At 38.5% G+C, this 22,084-nt stretch overlaps 1 protein-coding gene across 3 annotated transcripts in view; it reads left to right on the top strand.

The window, feature by feature from the left end:
- The window catches only part of ADGRG2 (adhesion G protein-coupled receptor G2), a 78,005-nt gene that overhangs the window by 37,435 nt on the left and 18,486 nt on the right, over window positions 1–22,084 (top strand). Inside the window, exons 5-21 of one of the 3 annotated variants that reach the window (XM_089511702.1) lie at window positions 351–383; window positions 2,731–2,769; window positions 3,693–3,749; window positions 5,144–5,185; window positions 7,631–7,672; window positions 9,528–9,566; window positions 9,697–9,762; window positions 10,721–10,786; window positions 11,811–11,870; window positions 14,336–14,392; window positions 14,736–14,806; window positions 16,482–16,543; window positions 17,139–17,178; window positions 17,274–17,308; window positions 17,815–17,915; window positions 19,491–19,563; window positions 20,818–21,236. In XM_089511702.1, coding sequence (XP_089367828.1) covers window positions 351–383; window positions 2,731–2,769; window positions 3,693–3,749; window positions 5,144–5,185; window positions 7,631–7,672; window positions 9,528–9,566; window positions 9,697–9,762; window positions 10,721–10,786; window positions 11,811–11,870; window positions 14,336–14,392; window positions 14,736–14,806; window positions 16,482–16,543; window positions 17,139–17,178; window positions 17,274–17,308; window positions 17,815–17,915; window positions 19,491–19,563; window positions 20,818–21,236 — 1,302 coding nt within the window. The remainder of the gene's footprint in view (window positions 1–350; window positions 384–2,730; window positions 2,770–3,692; window positions 3,750–5,143; window positions 5,186–7,630; window positions 7,673–9,527; window positions 9,567–9,696; window positions 9,763–10,720; window positions 10,787–11,810; window positions 11,871–14,335; window positions 14,393–14,735; window positions 14,807–16,481; window positions 16,544–17,138; window positions 17,179–17,273; window positions 17,309–17,814; window positions 17,916–19,490; window positions 19,564–20,817; window positions 21,237–22,084) is intronic. The other 2 variants (XM_089511703.1, XM_089511705.1) reach the window with 2 other exon arrangements.

Raw genomic sequence — 22,084 nt, 5'->3', positions numbered from 1 at the left:
CCTGGTTTTAGCAGAGAACTGTGCCTCCTGGAAAGAAACATGGTCCCAGAAAATTAGGGAGTGGGGTTTTGAGGGAGCCCAGGGGAGGGGTCTGCGCACCAGCCATATAAGTCCCACCTCTGCAACAGAGAGCATAATAACTTGTTTATATTTCATTTTCAGTTTTTAATATAAAAAACATTTCTTTATTTACAGCAGACTCATCCATTGTCACTTTTGTCACCTACCCTAATGGTGCTTCAGGCAAGACATCATTAATATTTTTTTATCATAGAGTAGGTTTTGAGTAGGTTTAGTTTTTAGTTTTTAGTTCCTCTTTAATTTTACTTTTTATGATTTTGTGTTCTTAGATTCATCTTCAGATGAAACCGTTAATCCTGCAGGTAAGAATTGTTTTCACAGAGGATTTCTTTATGTAAAGGCTTATATAGTATTTTTAATTACAGTGGAAATGGGACTTGTCTTTTATTAAAAGCTGAAATGCTTATGAAGTTCCAGATCTTTTTGGACTTGTTTTCATCAGCACAGACCTGCATAGATAGCAGTGAGTGATGATGTGAGATGCAGATGTTGTCCAACAATGTCTACAGGGCCATGTGTTGGCCATTCCTGGTTTAGATTAAGGTCACAACAATTCAATTACAATAACTATTTTATGCAAACTGGCAAAATGTCAATAATTATACATTATAGAACATGTGCGGAGTGGAGGACCAGAGATCCTAGAGTATATGGAGCATATCCCCTCCCATCCCCTCATGGGAACCCTGTCAGTGAAGGCCCACTAAAGAGGGATAGATTACAGTTTCCTCCCTTGGTGCTATAGGGTCTCCAAATTCATATGTTCATATGTTCCTCTATGTGAATGGCAGCCATTCAATATTATAGTTGGAGAGGGAAAGAGGGATACTTATACATACAGCTGTGGTGGGAACTAAATATGGTCCTTATCTAGTGACCATAGCAATTAACGGTTACGTCAGAATATTATCTTGCACAATTAGGGGGAATTCTGTTCTGAAACACTCTCCTTCCCCATTCGCTTCTTTTTTGCTGAAGGGCTGCTGAATTACAGGTGACCTGGCATTTTTCTTTTTCTTTTTTTTTTAAAAAAGCATAATCGTCCCAGTTAATCAGGGATCATGTAACAATTTGGTGATATCATGAAACCAGTTCATAGTAAAGACAGTGGTACTTGCCCTTACCAGAGCTTGAAATTTTACTGAAATAATGGCATTTTAGGGGTACAGATTCCTGGGCCATGGCTGAACATTGTTATTGTTAACATTGTCACTGACAGTTTCCACTCATGGTGTCATATCTGCAGTGATTTTTAAATTATTGTTTTTGTTGACTTTAATAAATTGGGGTTAGCTTTGTCCTTTTTGGTCTTTTCAGAGAAGCAGCATGCACCGCACCAAAGATTTTTACTCCAGTCCCAAAGACAAACTTTTAAAAATCTATAACAAGGAAACCATATCAACCTTGGTAAACCGTAAAGTTAGTGGCAGCAATCTAACCTAGTGGTCACATTCCATTAAAAAGGTATTACATGAAACAATATAGATCAAGTAACATCAAGCATATTAGTAGTAAGTGAATACAAAATGCCTATAAGGCAAAATAAATGACATTTATTACAGAGAAACTTTTGATTCTAGAGCAGGGATAGGCAACCTTTTTGGGCCAGGGGCCGGGTTGCTGTCCCTCAGGCGACTGGGGGGCCGAAGCCGGGGGTGGAGCTTCCACCCTCCGGGGCGGGGCCGCATGCCGGGGGTGGAGCTTCCACCCTCTGGGGGCGGGGCCACGTGCCGGGGGTGGAGCTTACACCCTCCGGGGCGGGGCCACGTGCCGGGGTGGAGCTTTCACCCTCCGGGGGCCAGGCCTCCCCATCTTTGCAGGCCCCTGACGGGTCCCCAGGCCCTGTCAGAGGCCGGCAAAAAAGCCTCTTGGAGGACCCCAGCGACGGCACCGGGCCTCCTGGAGGCCCGCTGCCACCTCTGGAGCCCTGTTGGAGGGCACCACCGATGGCATCGGGCCTCCAGGAGGCCCGCAGCCGCTGCGGAGTCCTCAAATAAGGCTGCGACAGCGGCATTGGGCCTTCCAGAGACCTGCTGCTGCCGCCGGAGCCCTGTTGGAGGGCGCCAGTGACGGCATCGGGCCTCCAGGAGGCCCGATGCAGCCTCCGCGGCCCTCGAATAGGGCTCCGACGGCTTCAGCGGGCCTTCCAGAGGCCCGATGCGGCTGTCGGAGCCCTATTCGAGGGCGGCAGCGACAGCATCGGGCCTCCAGGAGGCCGAAGTCTCGCGCGACCTTCTTTGAGGTTGCGCGAGACTTCGCCTCTGGGCGCCACCATTTTGGGCGAAAAAATTGTGGCGAAGTCTCGCGCGACCTCAAAGAAGGTTGCGCGAGACTTTGGCGCCATTTTGGGCGAGAAAATGGCGGCGCCCAGCATGGCTTTTTGCCTCTCTGGGCGCTGTCATTTTTTTCGCCCGGCGGTGGCGGCGACAACCGCCCCCGGGGGCCGGATCCGGCCCGTGGGCTGGAGGTTGCCGACCCCTGTTCTAGAGAAACATGGGGTGGTACCTGCCATACCCCAATAGACATAGTATATTGTGTGACAAGAAACAATGGCACAGATTATCAAGTTAATTTGCTTAATTCCAGAACTTCAATAGAAAAATTGACCATATTTCATAGTACTTAAATTTATAAATTATTTTTCTTTAGAAGCAACTAGTGGAATACCACTCTCATCCGCAACAGCTGGTATGTCTTTTTCTCATTATGAAAACCAGATTGTAAATTTCTCAATTTGCAACATTGTTGTCAGCTTGTTAATATTACGATATTTGTAATTAGACTGGTTATTTAGCCTTGATTTGATATATTTGCTCATTGTTCAATAAAGTAAACTCATTTGGCCGCTGATTAAACTGCTTTCAGATGGACAGGAGAAAGGACTTGCAATAAACCAGAGTGGTTCTTTGCTTGCAGCATAAGATTAATCTGCACCTTGCAAGGTATCTAGCACTGCTAGACATCTCCAGAAGCAGAAGGGCTTTTTCTGTGAGCTATCATCACCAGACACAGGCCTGTTACAGACAGCCAAAATAAAGCTGCTTCGAGTCACAGTGGAGGTATGGTGTTTCAATGATGCATGAGTTCTAAGAGTCCAGAAGTCTCACCAAAGCCATGCTCCAGCCCTAAGGACTGGAGCGTGGCTTTGGTGTGGCTTCTGGACTCTTAGGACGCATGCATCATTTAAACACCATACCTCCACTGTGACTCGAAGCAGCTTTATTTTGGCTGTCTGTAACAGGCCACAGACTTTCTTTGTCACTTGACAATTTGTCCATGTGGACATACTATAACTGTGCTGTAATTTTTAGAGATGTAATAGCTGATCTGATTTCTCCTTTGCCTTGTTTATTCCTTTGGAAATTTGATGAGTTACATATATGTATTAATCACAAATATTAAGATTAATAAAAATGTAGCCAGTTTGTTTGCTACAAGTAAAAGAACACAGATACAAAACTGAGTCATTTCAAGTCTGTTTTATTGTCCTTTTTTATCTTGGATTTCCCCCCTCATTGGTTATGCTTTTATTTCATCATTTTATTTGTTTATTGTTTTATTATGTTCACTATATAACATTCTACTTAATTTTATAATTTTTTTTTCTTTAGGAACAACTAATCAACAGAGACTTTTCTCAATGACAACTGGGATGGAACATTTCTCTGGTATGTCTTTTTATCACTGCTAGGACTGAATGTGAAACCTTCTGGATGAAAAACATCTGGTTTATGAGTTTCAGATATGAGAAAGAACATTTCCAGTTAGCTGCACAAATCATTCATCAATTTTCTTTTTCTTTCTTTCCTTCCTTCCTTCCTTCTTTCTGGATTAAGACATTTTCTAGAAATGGCTGGCTAATATTTTTGATAAAATGATGTTATGGCTGATATCAGAAATTTAACATCTTATCTCTGGGAAAACTCAGCCAGTGACAATTGAAAGTGGCCGTGTTTGTAGGTATAACAAACATTGTTAGATCTAGTTCCTTGAAAACAAATGCTGTTTTATGTCAGCATGAAATAACATGTGTTCTTTGTATAGGAGCAACTGGCTGATGGTTCAAATGTTTTCTAGGTTATGATGATTCATCATACCAATACTATTTTACATTGTTTTCATGGTGCCAGTAGTATAATAAATCTTAATCAAATGCATGGTAATAAGTGATTCACACAGTTCCATACAGTAGTACAATAAATATTAGTTGTAATAGTAGTACAGTGCGCCTGTGCCATACGTGGGCACACTATACGTGGTTTTCTGCTTATGTGGAAGCCGTGCGACAATGTACACAATGGCTCACACCGCCGCATGCACGTGCCCCCATTGTTTCCTATGGGGCGCAAGGATATGCGGATTTTCACTTATGTGGGGGAAGGGGGCTCCAGAACGGATCCCCCATGTAAGGAAAGGGCCCACTGTAGTAGTAATATTAGGCCTAGCCCATAGGCAAAAGATACATTCGGCTTTATGTACTCATTAACTCTTTGCTTGTCAAAGTGTCTGCAGATGTTGTTTGGTTTCTTATCAGGTACCTTTTAGCATCTTCAATGTATTTTCCTGATAGGCCATTTCTCTCTCCTAATTGTGCCAGGAAGTGTTCAGGTTGTACCATCAGTCCCACCTGTTTTGTGTCTCTTTGTGGACATGAGACATATATAAACTTCAGGATGCTTTTCACATATATTTCTTTTTAAGAGTATACGGCAGATCCATGACATGACTTTCCTCCCCATTTCAATACCTGATATATTTATTTATTATTGTATTTATATCCCATTCTTTAGAGTGGCTTACAAATTGTTCCCTGACCTCAGGCTTACAATCTAAAAAGACATGACACAAAAGGAGAAGCTTCTAATGGTAAAGATGATCCAGTTTGTATTATGGAAGCCAACACTCTTTTTAGTTTATCTTAGCAGGCAAAATGGAACCTTTTTGAGCCCTGCTATTTGGGAACAACTAACAAGATGATAGAACTTCCCTTGCCTGACTATGGTAAAGATAATATAGAGAAAAATCCAATTCTTGATTTTACAATGTATTTCTTTTTCTTTAGAAATAACTACAACAGGGATCCAACAGCTCTCATCAATTACTGGTATGTCTTTTTATCACTGTGGAAATGAACTTGTAATTTTTTTCTGTCTGTTTCAGTGTTTACAACATTGTTATTATTCAGCTAGTATTTAGATATTTGTACTTGGATACTGCTTATATCTTTAGTTATCCTCCATTTGTCCTGATTATTTATCACTGATTTTAACTGAAAATTGCCCATGACTGAAAGTTGTCTATAGACAAAAGTAAAGTAAACCAATGGCTTCCATTTGGACAGAAGAAAATGGTTTTATTAAGCAAAGATTATTAGAGCTAAATTTATTAGAACAAAACTTCCCAAACATTATTGCCTCAAATACATAATAATAATAATAATAATAATAATAATAATAATAATAGTTGTTGTTGTTATAATATATTATAATACAAATAAAAACTCATATTACTATAACATACAAAACTTAAAATATCACCCACCCACTCACAAACCACAAGGTTGTGAGTTCAATACCAGCCAGGGGCTCAGGGTCGACTCAGCCTGGCATCCTTCTGAGGCCACTAAAATGAGTACCCAGCTTGTTGGGGGCAATTAGCTTACACTTTGTAAACCACTGAGGGAGTGCTTATGTGCACATTAACGGCATGGTGCGCACCCTGCATGCATGCATCCCACTCAAGCCTATGGGCCTTGAATACCTAAGATACTTGGAATTCGTGGGGTGTGTGAAACAGATCCCCCGTGAGTTCCAAGGGCCAACTGTACATGCTATTGCTATTTATTTCTGCAGTGTGGCAGCAATCAAAGCTGCCTGAAACCAGACTGAAATAGATCTAGACCAGTGGTAGTCAAACTCCCCCCCCCCCCCCCGGCTCCCTTTATATCTACATGCAGATATTGCATTCCTCCCACAATGTAGTATATGAATAAAAATATATTAGTGTGTATATTTTAAATCACACATTCATGTATATTCATACTTTAATATTTTATAAGGAAATAGTATCGTTCAAATTAGAACAATTTTATTTAAATAAATTCAGTATTTAAGTCAACACATCTATAAATTTTGCACTTAAAAGGTTTGGGAAGAGGAGGAGTAGGAGGGATCAGAGCTTCCAAGTCTTGCGCTCCCCTTGAGCAACTTCCATGCCTTCCCGCACAAGGGTCTCACTCCACAGTTTGAGAATCACTGATCAAGACAACACATCTCATCCAAGAATCTTGAAGCTGGGAAAACACCACAAACCACCAGTACCTTGCCAAAGAAAGGGGTGTTGGGAACTACAATGAGATCAACAGAGGGCTTTCTCAACAGTGGACAAATAACTGCCTCCTTTAGGCAGAAGGTTTTTTTTATGGCCGTGCTGAATTCTTGTTTGTAGGTATAACAAACATTGTTAGATCTAGTTCCTTGAAAACAAATGCTGTTTTATGTCAGCATGAAATAACATGTGTTCTTTGTATAGGAGCAACTGGCTGATGGTTCAAATGTTTTCTAGGTTATGATGATTCATCATACCAATACTATTTTACATTGTTTTCATGGTGCCAGTAGTATAATAAATCTTAATCAAATGCATGGTAATAAGTGATTCACACAGTTCCATACAGTAGTACAATAAATATTAGTTGTAATAGTAGTACAGTGCGCCTGTGCCATACGTGGGCACACTATACGTGGTTTTCTGCTTATGTGGAAGCCGTGCGACAATGTACACAATGGCTCACACCGCCGCATGCACGTGCCCCCATTGTTTCCTATGGGGCGCAAGGATATGCGGATTTTCACTTATGTGGGGGAAGGGGGCTCCAGAACGGATCCCCCATGTAAGGAAAGGGCCCACTGTAGTAGTAATATTAGGCCTAGCCCATAGGCAAAAGATACATTCGGCTTTATGTACTCATTAACTCTTTGCTTGTCAAAGTGTCTGCAGATGTTGTTTGGTTTCTTATCAGGTACCTTTTAGCATCTTCAATGTATTTTCCTGATAGGCCATTTCTCTCTCCTAATTGTGCCAGGAAGTGTTCAGGTTGTACCATCAGTCCCACCTGTTTTGTGTCTCTTTGTGGACATGAGACATATATAAACTTCAGGATGCTTTTCACATATATTTCTTTTTAAGAGTATACGGCAGATCCATGACATGACTTTCCTCCCCATTTCAATACCTGATATATTTATTTATTATTGTATTTATATCCCATTCTTTAGAGTGGCTTACAAATTGTTCCCTGACCTCAGGCTTACAATCTAAAAAGACATGACACAAAAGGAGAAGCTTCTAATGGTAAAGATGATCCAGTTTGTATTATGGAAGCCAACACTCTTTTTAGTTTATCTTAGCAGGCAAAATGGAACCTTTTTGAGCCCTGCTATTTGGGAACAACTAACAAGATGATAGAACTTCCCTTGCCTGACTATGGTAAAGATAATATAGAGAAAAATCCAATTCTTGATTTTACAATGTATTTCTTTTTCTTTAGAAATAACTACAACAGGGATCCAACAGCTCTCATCAATTACTGGTATGTCTTTTTATCACTGTGGAAATGAACTTGTAATTTTTTTCTGTCTGTTTCAGTGTTTACAACATTGTTATTATTCAGCTAGTATTTAGATATTTGTACTTGGATACTGCTTATATCTTTAGTTATCCTCCATTTGTCCTGATTATTTATCACTGATTTTAACTGAAAATTGCCCATGACTGAAAGTTGTCTATAGACAAAAGTAAAGTAAACCAATGGCTTCCATTTGGACAGAAGAAAATGGTTTTATTAAGCAAAGATTATTAGAGCTAAATTTATTAGAACAAAACTTCCCAAACATTATTGCCTCAAATACATAATAATAATAATAATAATAATAATAATAATAGTTGTTGTTGTTATAATATATTATAATACAAATAAAAACTCATATTACTATAACATACAAAACTTAAAATATCACCCACCCACTCACAAACCACAAGGTTGTGAGTTCAATACCAGCCAGGGGCTCAGGGTCGACTCAGCCTGGCATCCTTCTGAGGCCACTAAAATGAGTACCCAGCTTGTTGGGGGCAATTAGCTTACACTTTGTAAACCACTGAGGGAGTGCTTATGTGCACATTAACGGCATGGTGCGCACCCTGCATGCATGCATCCCACTCAAGCCTATGGGCCTTGAATACCTAAGATACTTGGAATTCGTGGGGTGTGTGAAACAGATCCCCCGTGAGTTCCAAGGGCCAACTGTACATGCTATTGCTATTTATTTCTGCAGTGTGGCAGCAATCAAAGCTGCCTGAAACCAGACTGAAATAGATCTAGACCAGTGGTAGTCAAACTCCCCCCCCCCCCCGGCTCCCTTTATATCTACATGCAGATATTGCATTCCTCCCACAATGTAGTATATGAATAAAAATATATTAGTGTGTATATTTTAAATCACACATTCATGTATATTCATACTTTAATATTTTATAAGGAAATAGTATCGTTCAAATTAGAACAATTTTATTTAAATAAATTCAGTATTTAAGTCAACACATCTATAAATTTTGCACTTAAAAGGTTTGGGAAGAGGAGGAGTAGGAGGGATCAGAGCTTCCAAGTCTTGCGCTCCCCTTGAGCAACTTCCATGCCTTCCCGCACAAGGGTCTCACTCCACAGTTTGAGAATCACTGATCAAGACAACACATCTCATCCAAGAATCTTGAAGCTGGGAAAACACCACAAACCACCAGTACCTTGCCAAAGAAAGGGGTGTTGGGAACTACAATGAGATCAACAGAGGGCTTTCTCAACAGTGGACAAATAACTGCCTCCTTTAGGCAGAAGGTTTTTTTTATGGCCGTGCTGAATTCTTTACCATCAGCACTCATGGAAGACTAGTTTAACAGGGATGTAAAATCCTATTTGACTTTCTTACTGTTTATTCATACCCAGGAGGTTCTGATGAGTTCTATATCTCTATTTTAACACCAGATACTGACTGAAAAGTTGCTGATAATGTAACCAACTTTATTGTTGCGGTTGTCACACATAATATTTGAAACATAGAGATATAGTTGTGTTAGTCTGTCGAATCAGTATGTAGAGAGATCTTGTAGCACCTCTTTCAGTTAGTCTCAAAGGTGCTATTTGAAACTTAGTTGTTTTGTTTAGTTTAGGTTTAACAAAATAAATATAACAGAATCATAATGTGCCTTTCTTGTATGAATGGAATGGATATGCTTTTATTTCAATTTCAATTTTATATCTATCTTGACTATTTTACAGCCTGCAGATTGTAAATAGATGATGGTGGTGATTATGATCATGATGATAGCAATGATGGTTGCAAAATGCACTGTATATTATTATATTTAACTATAATTTCTTTATTTTTCCATAGGAGCATCTAGTGGGCCGGTACCATTATCAGTAACAGAAGGTATATTTCTTCTATCACTGGGAAGTGGAAAGTGTTTCTTTATTTGTTTTCAGTATTGATGTCTGCCTACTAGTATTCAGATGTTTGCATTTAAATACTCATTTTGTCTTTATAATTTTTTTTTCTTTAGGTACAACTAGTGGACTACAACATTCCTCAATGACTATTAGGATGAAAAGTTTCTCAGACTCAGCTGGTATGTCTTTTTACCAGTGTGGGATCCAAAGTGTAAACGTCTGAGGTGGTTTTTCTGTTTTCATGGCTATTGTCAACTAACTAGTATTTTTTATATTTTTATGTGGAAATTTCCCATTGATCTTGTGGGGTAAACAACAAACATGTAGTTTTCAGTTTAAAACAAAAGTTTACTAATGGATTTACTCTATATTTACATAGAAGCTATATCCTAATCTAGCTAGTGAATAGTTCAGGTAAAAGAAATATTTATCTCAGCATCTTTCCAAAGAAAGCTGAGAGAGCAGGAAGATAGAAACACAACTATTCAGCTGAAAATATTTTGAGAGAATGTTAGTTAGGGGGAGTGACCTAAGTCACATGGTTAGTTTGAATGAGAGAGGGGGGGGGGAAGTTTTCATGCAGGAATTCCCTATCTAAGGAGGGGGGAAGAGAATGCGAAAAATCTTCCAACAGATCATAGCAATTTATCATTTATTTAAATTTACTGTATTAGTATATATTATTAATAGATAATAATTAAACTTTATTCTTACATCCCGTCTTTCTGCTGCAACAAACAAGGTGGCTTACATGACTAGAATATACTGGAATAATACATACTCTCAATAAATAAAGTGACTCCTCCTTTAAAACAGGATCAAATACAATACAGTTTAAAAATTCAATCTGTTAAAATGATAGCAATTTTCTAGTAGAGGCAGTGATTACATAAAGTAGGGAGAGTACAGAAATTAGATTGAACTGTTCTGGGAAGGCCTGCCGGAAGAGATCCATCTTGACAGCTTTTTTGAAGCTGTCTAGGCTGGTTATTTTATGGATTCTCCTCCGGCAAGGCATTCCATAGTCTGGGAGCGGCAGCGGAGAACATCCTCTGGGAGGTTGCCGTTAGTCTGGTTTTTATAGGTTGCAATAAATTATTGATTTTAAGTTTATAATTTGTTTTTGTTTTTTTTCAGATACAACTAGTGGGACCAAACATTTCTTAGCAACAACTGGGACAGAAACTTTCCCAGAAACAACTGGTATGTTTTTAAAAAATGTGGGTGCAAAATTGTTAACTTTTGTGTGTTTATCTATTTGCAGTTTTCATATTATTCTGTACAGTGCTGTTAAATTAATTTTGTGATATTATCCTGATGTAACTCAGTATGCAAAGGGATCTTGTAACACTTTTGAGACTAACTGAAAGAACGAAGCTGGCAGCATGCACTTTTGTAGACTTGAACCTACATGCATGCATCTGAGGAAGCATGAACTTTCATAGACTTGAGCCTGCAGTATGCATCTGAGGAAATAGACTAAAGTCTATGAAAGCTCATACAATCAGCTTTTTTCTTTCAGTTAGTCCTCAAGGTCTACTAGATCATTTGCCTACTGATTTTCCAGACTAACATGTCTATGTCTTTGAATCCTGATGTAATTGTTGTTGTGCTCCATTCTTTATTTGCTGGCCTAGTAAACATTAGGCTTGGTTAATGATTTGTATTTTGAGTGCAATAAAAATAATGTTTCAAAAAATATTAAAGCACTTTAATAAATCAAATTTGAGCAGTAGTTAAACCAAGCCAAATTGATATCAGTTGGGAGTTTCTACCCAGTTATTTTGGCTAAATTGTGCCAATTACACATCCATTGCAACTACAACAAGCTGTGGTTTCTATGTCAGTGTATGAATCCACTCCAGGTTCTAATCTGAGCTTTAAAAGAGTTATCCAGTGTGCTAAACCTATTTGAGGTTTAATAGTTCCTTTAAATTCAAACTAAAACCCAGAGAGGATTGACTGCCGTATTGACATGAAAGCCACCAGCCATCACTATTGACACAGTCACAGATATACACATGTATAATTTCATTCTATTGTTGGCTTTTGACAATAAGTATTAGCAAACAACATACTATTTCTTAGCTAACAATATTAAAGCCCAGACATCAGTGGCATGATGGAACTGAATCTTTAGTCCTTTTTTCTACGCTATTATATAAGCAACTACAAGAAAGGAACCTGAGAAATATTAATTAAGAAAATATTTCTTTTGGAATAACAGCTATAGACACAATAACGAATACAGGAGAAGGTGGTTCATCAGCTTCTACTAATGTGGTTGGTAAGATATAAAATTAAAACTTATTATATAGTAGGATTTTGTGATCTGTATTTTCTTCTACTTATATAGTTCTTGATTGAGCTGGGCATATACTTAAATGATTTGAAACCTAAAATCTATCTGTATCTGATTCTCACGTTTTCCTGTGTACTGATTGTGCAGTTGGGTATGACCACAATTTCTGAACTATGTGACAAACATTCACCTAGTCTTCCCCAGATGGTGCCCTGAAACTGTTCTGTACTATAACCCTGCCCTCCCCAGCCAACATGGTTATTGACACCAGGAGAGGAGGAGGTAGTGAATGGTTGCCATTAAATAAATATCACTTCACTTCACTTGAAACTGAGGAGTTTTAGCATCACTTTGTTTGTTTGTTTGTTTGTTGCACTTATATCCCACCTGCCTCCCAAAATGGGATCCATTAAGGATTACAAGTGTCTGCTATTCCAAGGGCTTCTTATAATAAATGACACAAATATTTAAAGGGTAATTGTCTTTACCAGATGAAACGGGAGAATGACACCAAATACAGGTGCCCTGGCAAACCAGTATAAATAAATCCTATTATTATTATTGTTATTATTATTAGATTCTTATTAGGATGTTAGTGTCTGGGATCACAGACATACAGAGAATGGAGCTAATGTGATCTTTCTGCTAGGGAATGATGGTAATGGAAACAAATGTTCTTTCTTTCCATTTTCATTCGATTATGCTATACATTTGAATGTTGTAGGCCAAAGTGAATGCTGCATTCTACTTTTTTTTAAAGTGTTCTTAATCTGGCCAATTCTTTTCTGAAGGGAAAACTATTTGCTGATTGCTGTATCCAGGATAAATAGCAGCTGGGGAAATTTTGAATGGGAAACCAGTACAGGCCCTCTCGGCCCTGTCTGCTTCAGCCAAATAAAATGGCCTACCCCCATATACTTGGCAGGGAGACCAGATGATGCATGGCCCAACCCTCAGTTCTAGTGTGAATGGACCAGATGACAGCTGGCCTATTCAGCATCAGAAATGGGGTATAACGCCCTTAACACATTAAAGTATAGTAGCCGGAACAAACCAGCAAGCTAAGCTGACTTTCGGGTGGCTTGGTAGCATGGTGCTTACACACTGTACACTCCTAAGCTGCCCGGAAGCTGCCTGGCCATTTACATCGGGGTGGCTTCATGACGATCCGGTGATGTGGTGTTTATACACTGCATGTTGTCAGAGTGTCATGAAGCCAGCTTTCAGATGCAACGTGAGTACAAAGCTGGCTTTTTGCCACCCGAAAAAGGAGCAGTTCTTTGCTGCTCCTTTTTTTGGGCAGCTTCAAGGCAGATTGAGGCCATGGCATGTGGTTTCTGCAACCCCAGTCTGCCTTTCACCAGTCTATTTCAGCTCCTATTCTTTGCTCCCTCTGGGCAGGTATTTGAAACACGTCATGCTCTGCCACTGGTATATCCATCGCTGCCACTAGTTGCTTGCTCTGAGGTCAGAACAAGGCATCCAGACATGTGTTTGAGGCTGGGAGCCTTATTCTGACCTCAAAGTGATGTGACCTACCACTGCCACAGATGTACCAGGAGGCTGAACAGGACACACATGTGATCAGCCATCCAGCCTTGGAATAGAGGGCCTTTACAACAGTGGAGGGTCGAGGCAGCTCTAGAATCATAGAATCGTAGAGTTGGAAGAGACCACAAGGGCCATCCAGTCCAACCCCCTGCCATGCAGGAAATCCAAATCAAAGCATTCCGACAGATGGCCATGCAGCCTCTGTTTAAAGACCTCTAAGGATGGAGACTCCACTACACTCCGAGGGAGTTTGTTCCACTGTCGAACAGCCCTTACTGTCAGATAGTTCCTCCTAATGTTGAGGTGGAATCTCTTCCTGGAGCTTGGATCCATTGTTCCTGGTCCTGTTCTCTGGAGCAGCAGGAAACAAGCTTGTTCCTGCCTCAATGTGACACCCCTTCACATATTTAAACAGGGCTATCATATCACCTCTTAATATTCTTTTCTCCAGAGTAAGGATACTCTGGGCTGCCCCACACCAGTGCAGACAAGAACCCCTTTCAGACAGGGATTAGATGCCTTGAATTTGGACACTTTTCCTTCAAAATACTAATTTCTGGATTTAGGTTTCTTTTTAAGATAGCATGTCTAAGTAGTTGGGTTCTGTGGCTTGTTTTCCTAGATTGGATGCATCAATAAGGAAACAAAATGGGGGATTTATAACTCCTTTTTTTGTTTAGCTAGCTGCATTCCTTTCAAAGGTTCTGGGAATACAGATGTTTCATTCCACCAGTTCTGATAAATTAACATGTAGCCTCTCATTTTCAAAACTGTGTCACATTTAATCCTATGATACATGGTGTCTTAAAATTAGGAGGGAAAATGTGAGAAAATCATTACTTTAAAATACAAACTTCCTTTACCAACTCTTCATTTAATTTCTTCTGTTATTTTTGCAGGAACAAAGGGTTTAGATAATAATGTTTGTAACTTATCGGCCCTCTGTAATGACACAGGTTAGTAATATTTTCATTTTTTATTTTAGGAAGATATTTTGAGTTCACAATCCCTCTTACTAGATTTTGAACTATAGAGTGTTCTAAAGTTGAAAAGGAAACTTTTGATCTCCATTTCTCATGCAAGAAAGACCCCATGGCTTATTATATATTTTCTTATAGTTATATAACTGTGTTATGTGTCTTGTAGTAACATATCTATAGATCAGCAAGCCTAGTATCTGTACAAAGATAAGATTAAATTTATAAAAGGAAATCATCAGTTTCCCTTTTGTCAAGATATTTCTAAACAAAACCATTCCTAATAATGCCTTTTTCCCTTTGAATTTTTATTTCCTTTTAGTCTTCTACATGGGCACTAAAAACTTTCAGACCAATGACAACAACTCCGATACTTCATACAACCTAAAAGTAGTAAGACTTTTTATTGTTATCATTAGCTTTATTCTGTACTTAAGTTGGATTCTTTAGTAATTACACCTTTTCAAAGTTTTGAAAAAATTATATGCTTATTCCAGGAAAGAGCCACTGAGTTAATGCTTATCTGAACTTGAACTCAATATGTACCACACTGAAACAACTACAGGTAGTTCATTTTTCTTACCAGTAATTAACTGCAAGTGACTAACAGCTCAGTTATTATCAAGGAGTACCCCTTCAATCAGATAAGCATTCCAGTGTGGTACAGGTTGAATCTCCCTTATCCAAAATTCTGAATTCTAAAATACAGTACTCCAAAATCCAAAATTGTCCGCATGAGTGCCTGAGATAGTGATACTTTTTCTTTCTGATGGTTCCGTGTACACAAACTGTGTTTCATGCACAAAATTGTTGAAAATATTGTGTATAAAATTACTTCCAGGTTATGTGTACAAAGTATATATGAAACACAGATGAATGTTTATCTCATTATGTATATGCAAATATTGAAAAATTGAAAAAAAAATCCAAAATTCAAAGTATGTCTGGTCCCAAGTATTTCAGATAAGGGACACTCAATGTGTAGAAGAAATACTAAGTAATTACTAAAGTAAATGATTTAGTATTAACTTCAGTAATTTACTTTACTTTAAAAAAACAGTAAAGTTGCACCAGTTTTTCATTCACAGTATTTGCCTTATTTCTATTATACTAATGCATAATATCCTTGTTTAGTTACTATTTAGTTACTATGTGTGCCTGAATACATGAGGACTTTAAATGGATTGAGAGATGGGCTCATACCTGCTGACTGTACCCCACCATCGCTAATCATGGCCAGAATGCCCCCAGTCATACTCTCTTGAACATGAGCAGAATGTGACTCAGGGCCACTCTTTATCATGATCCCAGCTGACTGAAACATTAGTTACATTCAAACGAATGTGAACATACAGATCCCTTTCAAACTACAAACATAGAATACTGTAATGCCACTTTAACTGCCATGGCAACATCGTGCAATTTGCAGCTCTGGGAGAGTCAGTAATATACCTGAATAGTGATAAAGCCCTAAATGGCTTGGGCCCGGGTTACTTGAGGGAACGCCTCTCCCTGCATAATCCACCCCGCACTCTCAGAACAACAGGTATATTATTACTCAACCATCCTAAGATGAGATTGGTGACTACCCATCAAAGGGCTTTTACAGCAGTAGCGCCTTCTCTTTAGAATGCTCTACCAGAAGAGATCCGCCTTAGTGGAACGGCGGAGGCCTTTAAAAAGGCATTAAAAACCTACCTCTTCCTACAAGCCTACCCTCCCAATTCCTTGTAATAAAAGTCTTCCCTGATTGATCACGATGTATACATACCTAGGATTTTAATAATTTGAATTGTATGTTTTTTAGATAATTGATATTGGACTGTAACTTGTATTAATGTTTGTGAAATTGTCTTAATGTCCCTTTTTATTCTATTGTACCTATTTTATATGCTGTACACCGCTTTGATCGTAGGAAAAGCGGTCTATAAATAAACAATTTATTATTTATTATTATATCACTATGATGAGAAAGATCTGATATACATTGTTATAAACTGCCACTATCTTGGGATGCTGGGAATATATAGAAGGATGCAATATATTTATGAATTCTTCATTTTTCTAGCATTATCATGACACCAGTCAGTACCAATTAAAAGCTTCTTCAACTGCACTGCCAGAAATGAAGTAAGTAATTTTTTTACAGAATACAAATCTTTTCTTCTTACCTAATTGTGCATTCATATCACATGTCATTTTTAATATTGTTTTACTCAGATGCCAAAAAAAAGTATACCCTTTTGCATCGTTTTAGATTTGTTACAGGTCAATTCAAACCTATATAACTCTATTCAGATGTTCATTGAGTTCAGTTGGGTTTATTGCCACATCAGTGGGTAAAAGTATTAAAGCTCAGATGTGCTAATACCTGGATTGGAGTCAACTGGATTAATGTTACAGTCACAATTATGTTCATAATAAAACAGCTCACCATATATTTACATGCATTATAAGGACATTATTGTTATATGTATATCCAAGAATTCAAACAAATAACAGTGGTTACAAATGGCAATAGCCATCTAAATCTTCTTCATAAACACATTTACCATTGGCTTGGATCCAGCATCTTGCAAGTGAAATTTGCAAGATCCTTTTCTGGGGTGTCATCCGCTACAAGCCCAACCCCCACAACCCACCCCCAGTGACTGGCTTAAGGATAATTTACTAGTGAGGAATCATTCATAAAATTTATGATTAAACTATTGATAATTTATTTCAGAATTTCAGAATTCAACAAAACACTTCAGAGGTTAAGTCAGGTGAGTAATAAAGCTTGCAACCATAATTAATTATTGTGGACTGAATCTCAATTTTAAATGCATATATGTTTTGTTTTATTTTTATTCTCTTGTAGTCATATCTTCTGCAATGTAATAAAGTGGACCAGAGGTATGTTATTTTACATAATTGTTTTATTATTTCTGATTCTACAAGTGGGTACAAGTGTAGTAAGAAGCACTACCACTTTCAAATGGAAGCAGTATGACTTCAGTGCTTTAATAGAAATGTTAACTTTCCAGTCCCATGCATGTCTGTTCAGAAAGAAGTAAGCCCCTATTTCACAGGACTGATTTCTAGATAAGTATGTACAGGACTGTATCCGAAGGTCCTGTGGAATGTGTGCAGAATCTTTTCTAGTCCAAGAGTCAAAGTCAATTTCAGAGACATTCTTGGGGTATGGGATGCATTCCAGTGGTGGCTGATACCAGAAAAGTATTTTAGCTTAAAGCTCTTACTGCTGTTAATTATACAATTTTTAAAACAAATGATACTACTTAGTTGTTGTGTAATTGATGAGAAAGTGAGCAGCGACCCTATTTCACTATTTATAAATAAAATATATACTAAACTGTCAGTGATATAGCTTTTACATTTCTTTCCCCTACATCTTCTAGTAGTACATCAGAATGCAGTTTCATAATAAAGCTGCAGAAAAATATGAATATTAGTGCCATCTTGTCCTATTTGAAAGAAAAAGCAGAAATTGGTCAAGCTGGTAAGTAGTCATAAATATTCTTTCATTTTAGACATACTAGGTAAGCAAGGACACAGCATTTTCCTGTCAATATTTACTAAAGGATGGTCTTTGCAATGAAGAGCATTTCCAATGCATTTTGGAAGCTGTGGCATGGAGGGGGGAGTGGAAAGAATACATTACAGTTGCCGCTCCTTTTTCACAGGGGATGCTTTCCAGACCCCCTTGCCAAAATGGAGTTTCACATATATTCAAGCCCCATTGGCTTGAATATAGGCACACAGCACCTGGACATGAGCCCCATTATTTCTCCCTCCGTTCATCCCTCAAGCATAAGCTAGGGATGCGGGTTCCAAAACCGCGAGAACAGAGGGAGGACTGTACTTAGCCACTGCCTCCAAGTAGTGGAGTGTGGAAGAAGCTCATATTCCTGTCAGAAGTTACTACTACGTAATAGTGGCGTAAAGGTGGTTGACTGAGTCTACATAGCACTGAAACATTATCAGAAAGCATACAGAATAGTAGATATCACCTAGCATGGGCCAAGTCATACTGAGCATACAATTTTGTTCTGAACGTCTTCTGGTAATTACACAGGATCATAAACTGCTCAGTTTTGTAGGACTTTGTGGCAGTGGAGAAATAAATTGTTAAATTATTCCCTTCTTGCTCAAATACAGGCATATATTACTTAACAAAATCTTTGACAAAAACATTCCTTTTTACAAAGTCCTTTTACACAGACCCTCCCTTTTATTGCTCTGACTGTTGGAAATTTTTTATTGGCACTGACACTGAGAAGATGGCAAAGGAGGGCTGGAGGAATACAGACTTTTGGCTTTTTATTGCAGCAGCATAGTAAACAGTGAACAATGCAATAAACAAAGCTTGAAAAAGAGATCGGTTGTCCTCTAGGTGATCTTACTGTTGCTGTGTGTGCCTGTTTACAACAAGCAAGGTAAACAGTAGCTCTGTCCACTGAGCACCTGCAAATTGAAAACCAGCTTGAAAAGGAAAAGCAGATAGGCCTGCCTCAGCAGCTCACCACTAGCATGTTAAAGAAAAATTGTAGTCACCAAATAGCAACGTGGTTCATCTTTGCACAAAAATGGGTGTCTGTCGTGGTTAACTTGTTCTAGATATGTTCATGATATAGACCATTTTGTTATTTTTATTATTTTATCGAAATTAATATAATGTTGAAGATGATGATTCTTTGTATCTTCTAGATATTATTTTGAGAAATTTGTTTAGTTGTATATTTTAAAAAATAAATAATAAAAAGAATGTGGTAACTAAAATGGGAATCATAAGAAAAGTGGAGGCTGGTGAAAGAAAGAAAGAAAAATCCCTGGATGCATTCTGAAAGAAGCCTTCATCTAGTTTTCAGAGGATTCAACAAGTTTTTTGTTGGCCTAGTTATTTTATTACTTGACTTGGTTGTTTCATTTCACATGTGCATATTGTTAGTTTTAAATCAAAGGTTTGCTGAAACATGCTGAAGTGCTCTTCTTTTTTGAAGTGTAGTAAGGTTTGCACTAATTCATTGCTGAAGTAAATTGAAATGACACATACTGTAAAACATTTTTATTACAGAGTCATGCTGTTGTTCATCTTTGGATCCTCTCTTTTGTCCTTCAACGGTTGAAGAGCTGAGACTACTGCAGTGGTAAGTGTGACTTAAAAATACTCTGCTTAATTTAGGGGTTAGAACAGAACCTGATTTCCTATACATATTCTGAGTTTCAGTTTGGAAATGTGGTCGGGCAAAGGGTTAGCTTAGCTTCTCCCTAGATGGCACAATCTCAGTCTATACTGGAACTTCCTGGCTGCTGTTTAGTAAATAAAATGAAGCACACAAGAACCACTCTTCATGCAATGTGTAGTCTGGCCCTTTGTAGCCATGCAAGTTCATAGACAGTATGATGACAAGTTTATATCTCACAGCGGTTTGCAAGTTCTAGCTTTTTACCATCCAAACAAAAGGCAATGAATAAATGATAGGGAATAGGAAAATATACAGTGTATCCATGCCATACGCAGGCTTGCCATACATGGATTTGATCTGACACATATGGCAAGCCTGGGAGGACAAAATGGGTGTGGCGGTGGAATGGATCCCCTGTGTATAGCAAGGGCCCACTGTATTGTACAGGCAGAAGAAAAAATGGAAAATTCAAAAAAGAAAGAATCTGTCTGAGTGTGTTACAGGGTGGTGGTGGAGGCATAGAACACTTTCCTCCCATCTTTGAACATACATGAGCTAATGTAAAAGGATCACTCCAGAGCATTATGAAGACTGAGAAGGCTAAGCATGCTTCCTTTATGCTCACTAGCACATGCTCAGACCTTTTCATGATGGCCTGATATGACAGAGTATGTAAATGTGTCCATGTGTGTGCTCTGAGGAAGCAACATGTTCTAAATGACAGTCAATATAGTTAAACTGAGAGGGATTGCATATTTAGCTCATATTCCTGCTGCAATTTTTTTAATACACATGTTAACAATTGTATCTACAGTCTGCCCTTCATATCAGTGGGGGTTTGGTTCCATACCTCCTCCCCACCACCCTCAGATACCAAATACTATGGCACCTAAAGTCCCATGATGTACACATGGCCACATTGACGCAGTTGCGTGCACATACCATCATTGATAATAATGGGGCAGGGCCATCCATGGATGCTCCAATCCATCAATGGCCAGCCCCCCGATTCAGATGGCTGACTGTAGTAAATAACACCCCTGGAGGCAAGAAAAAAATTAAGATAATTAGCAGAAAATGTAATTTTTAAAAATTTAATCAGAAACATGTATAAATTAACACTTCTTCAAAACACTTTTTAAGTGTTTTTTTTTTTTACTTCAAGTCACTGCTCAGCCAGCACCAACACTTCATGTGTGTTTTTTTTCCCAATAGTGGTATGCATGAAACAGTTGCCTGCAGTGGCTCTAGTACTCAATACGTACCAGTTTCACCTGCGACTCCTTCCACTGTTGTAACTCACTATAATGCTCCTTCCTATGAACAAGACTCCGTCTCTCCCACTCCCCTGACAGAGATGACAACAGCAGATATTTCTAGTGGACCTGCTACTCAGAGTACAAATACATTTCTGCCTACATCTGCACCACCTACAAAGTCTGATGATGCAGTTACTTCTACCACTTCTTTTGAAACAACTAACTCATTCTCTTCAACAACATCATCTATCAAATCTACTGCTACTTCTGTAGAGTATTCTAGCACACCACTCACTGCAGTGTCTACAATGAACATTTCTGTTGATGTGCCTTTGACCGCTGACAAAAATGGAAGTCTCAATAAACCCAACACAGGTAAACTTGATTTTAAATGGATTGGAATGTGGTCTTGCTAATAGATCTGATGTATGCTTGCAGTTTGAAGTGTAATATGGAAATAAAACCTTGTAGAGCTTGTTCTATGTGGAAAACTGCAATCTGAATGCCTGAATGCCTTATCATTCTGTGATGACTAGTGAGGTCATTTATTATGTGAAAAATATGAAGGTCATTGCATAGTGATAGGGATCCCACTGTTATCTGCAGCTCCAATAGTACTATGCACAGTGTACAGTTGCTGAGTAGATAGTAGTTCTGGCATGGACATAAACTGTTGACATTTGCAAGGGAACTTTGTAATCGCCAATTGTGACTTCAGCAGGGACCTTTTCTGTCTCCAATTACCACAAGGTAAAAGTGATATTTCTCTTTCCCTCTCTATTGCCACCAGTAATAAAGGGGACCATCAGTGTGTTAATCCATTGAATTAATACATTACACATTAAAAAACACCCAGACAAATTTTTTTAAATATACCAACTTAATATTCATAGTTTACAATTTACTGGGTAGGCCAGCTGGAAGAGATAGGTCTTTAATGATGTATGGGAGGGATTTTAAGGGAGGAAGCGATCCCATTGGTAACCTAGATCCAATCCATGTTTGTAGGCCTTTAAATATAATAACCAGCACTTTGTACTTTCTGGGAAATTAGCTGGCTACCAGTGGTCTGATTTTTATATTGGTGTGATATGCTCGCTCCTAGGTGTCCCAGTAGCCAATCTGCCTGCCATGTTTTGAACTAACTGAAATTTCCAAACTTGGAATGTACAACACATTGAGTCCAGGATTGAGGTTGCCAGCACATGCACTACAATCTCTAA

This window comes from Sceloporus occidentalis, unplaced genomic scaffold, assembly GCF_023333645.1.
Source record: "Sceloporus occidentalis isolate IW3139 unplaced genomic scaffold, rSceOcc1.0.p SCAF_2, whole genome shotgun sequence".
Taxonomy (NCBI): Eukaryota; Metazoa; Chordata; class Lepidosauria; order Squamata; family Phrynosomatidae; genus Sceloporus; species Sceloporus occidentalis.
The sequence above is the reverse complement of the archived record's forward strand: the minus strand, read 5'-3'. Positions and strand labels throughout refer to the sequence as shown.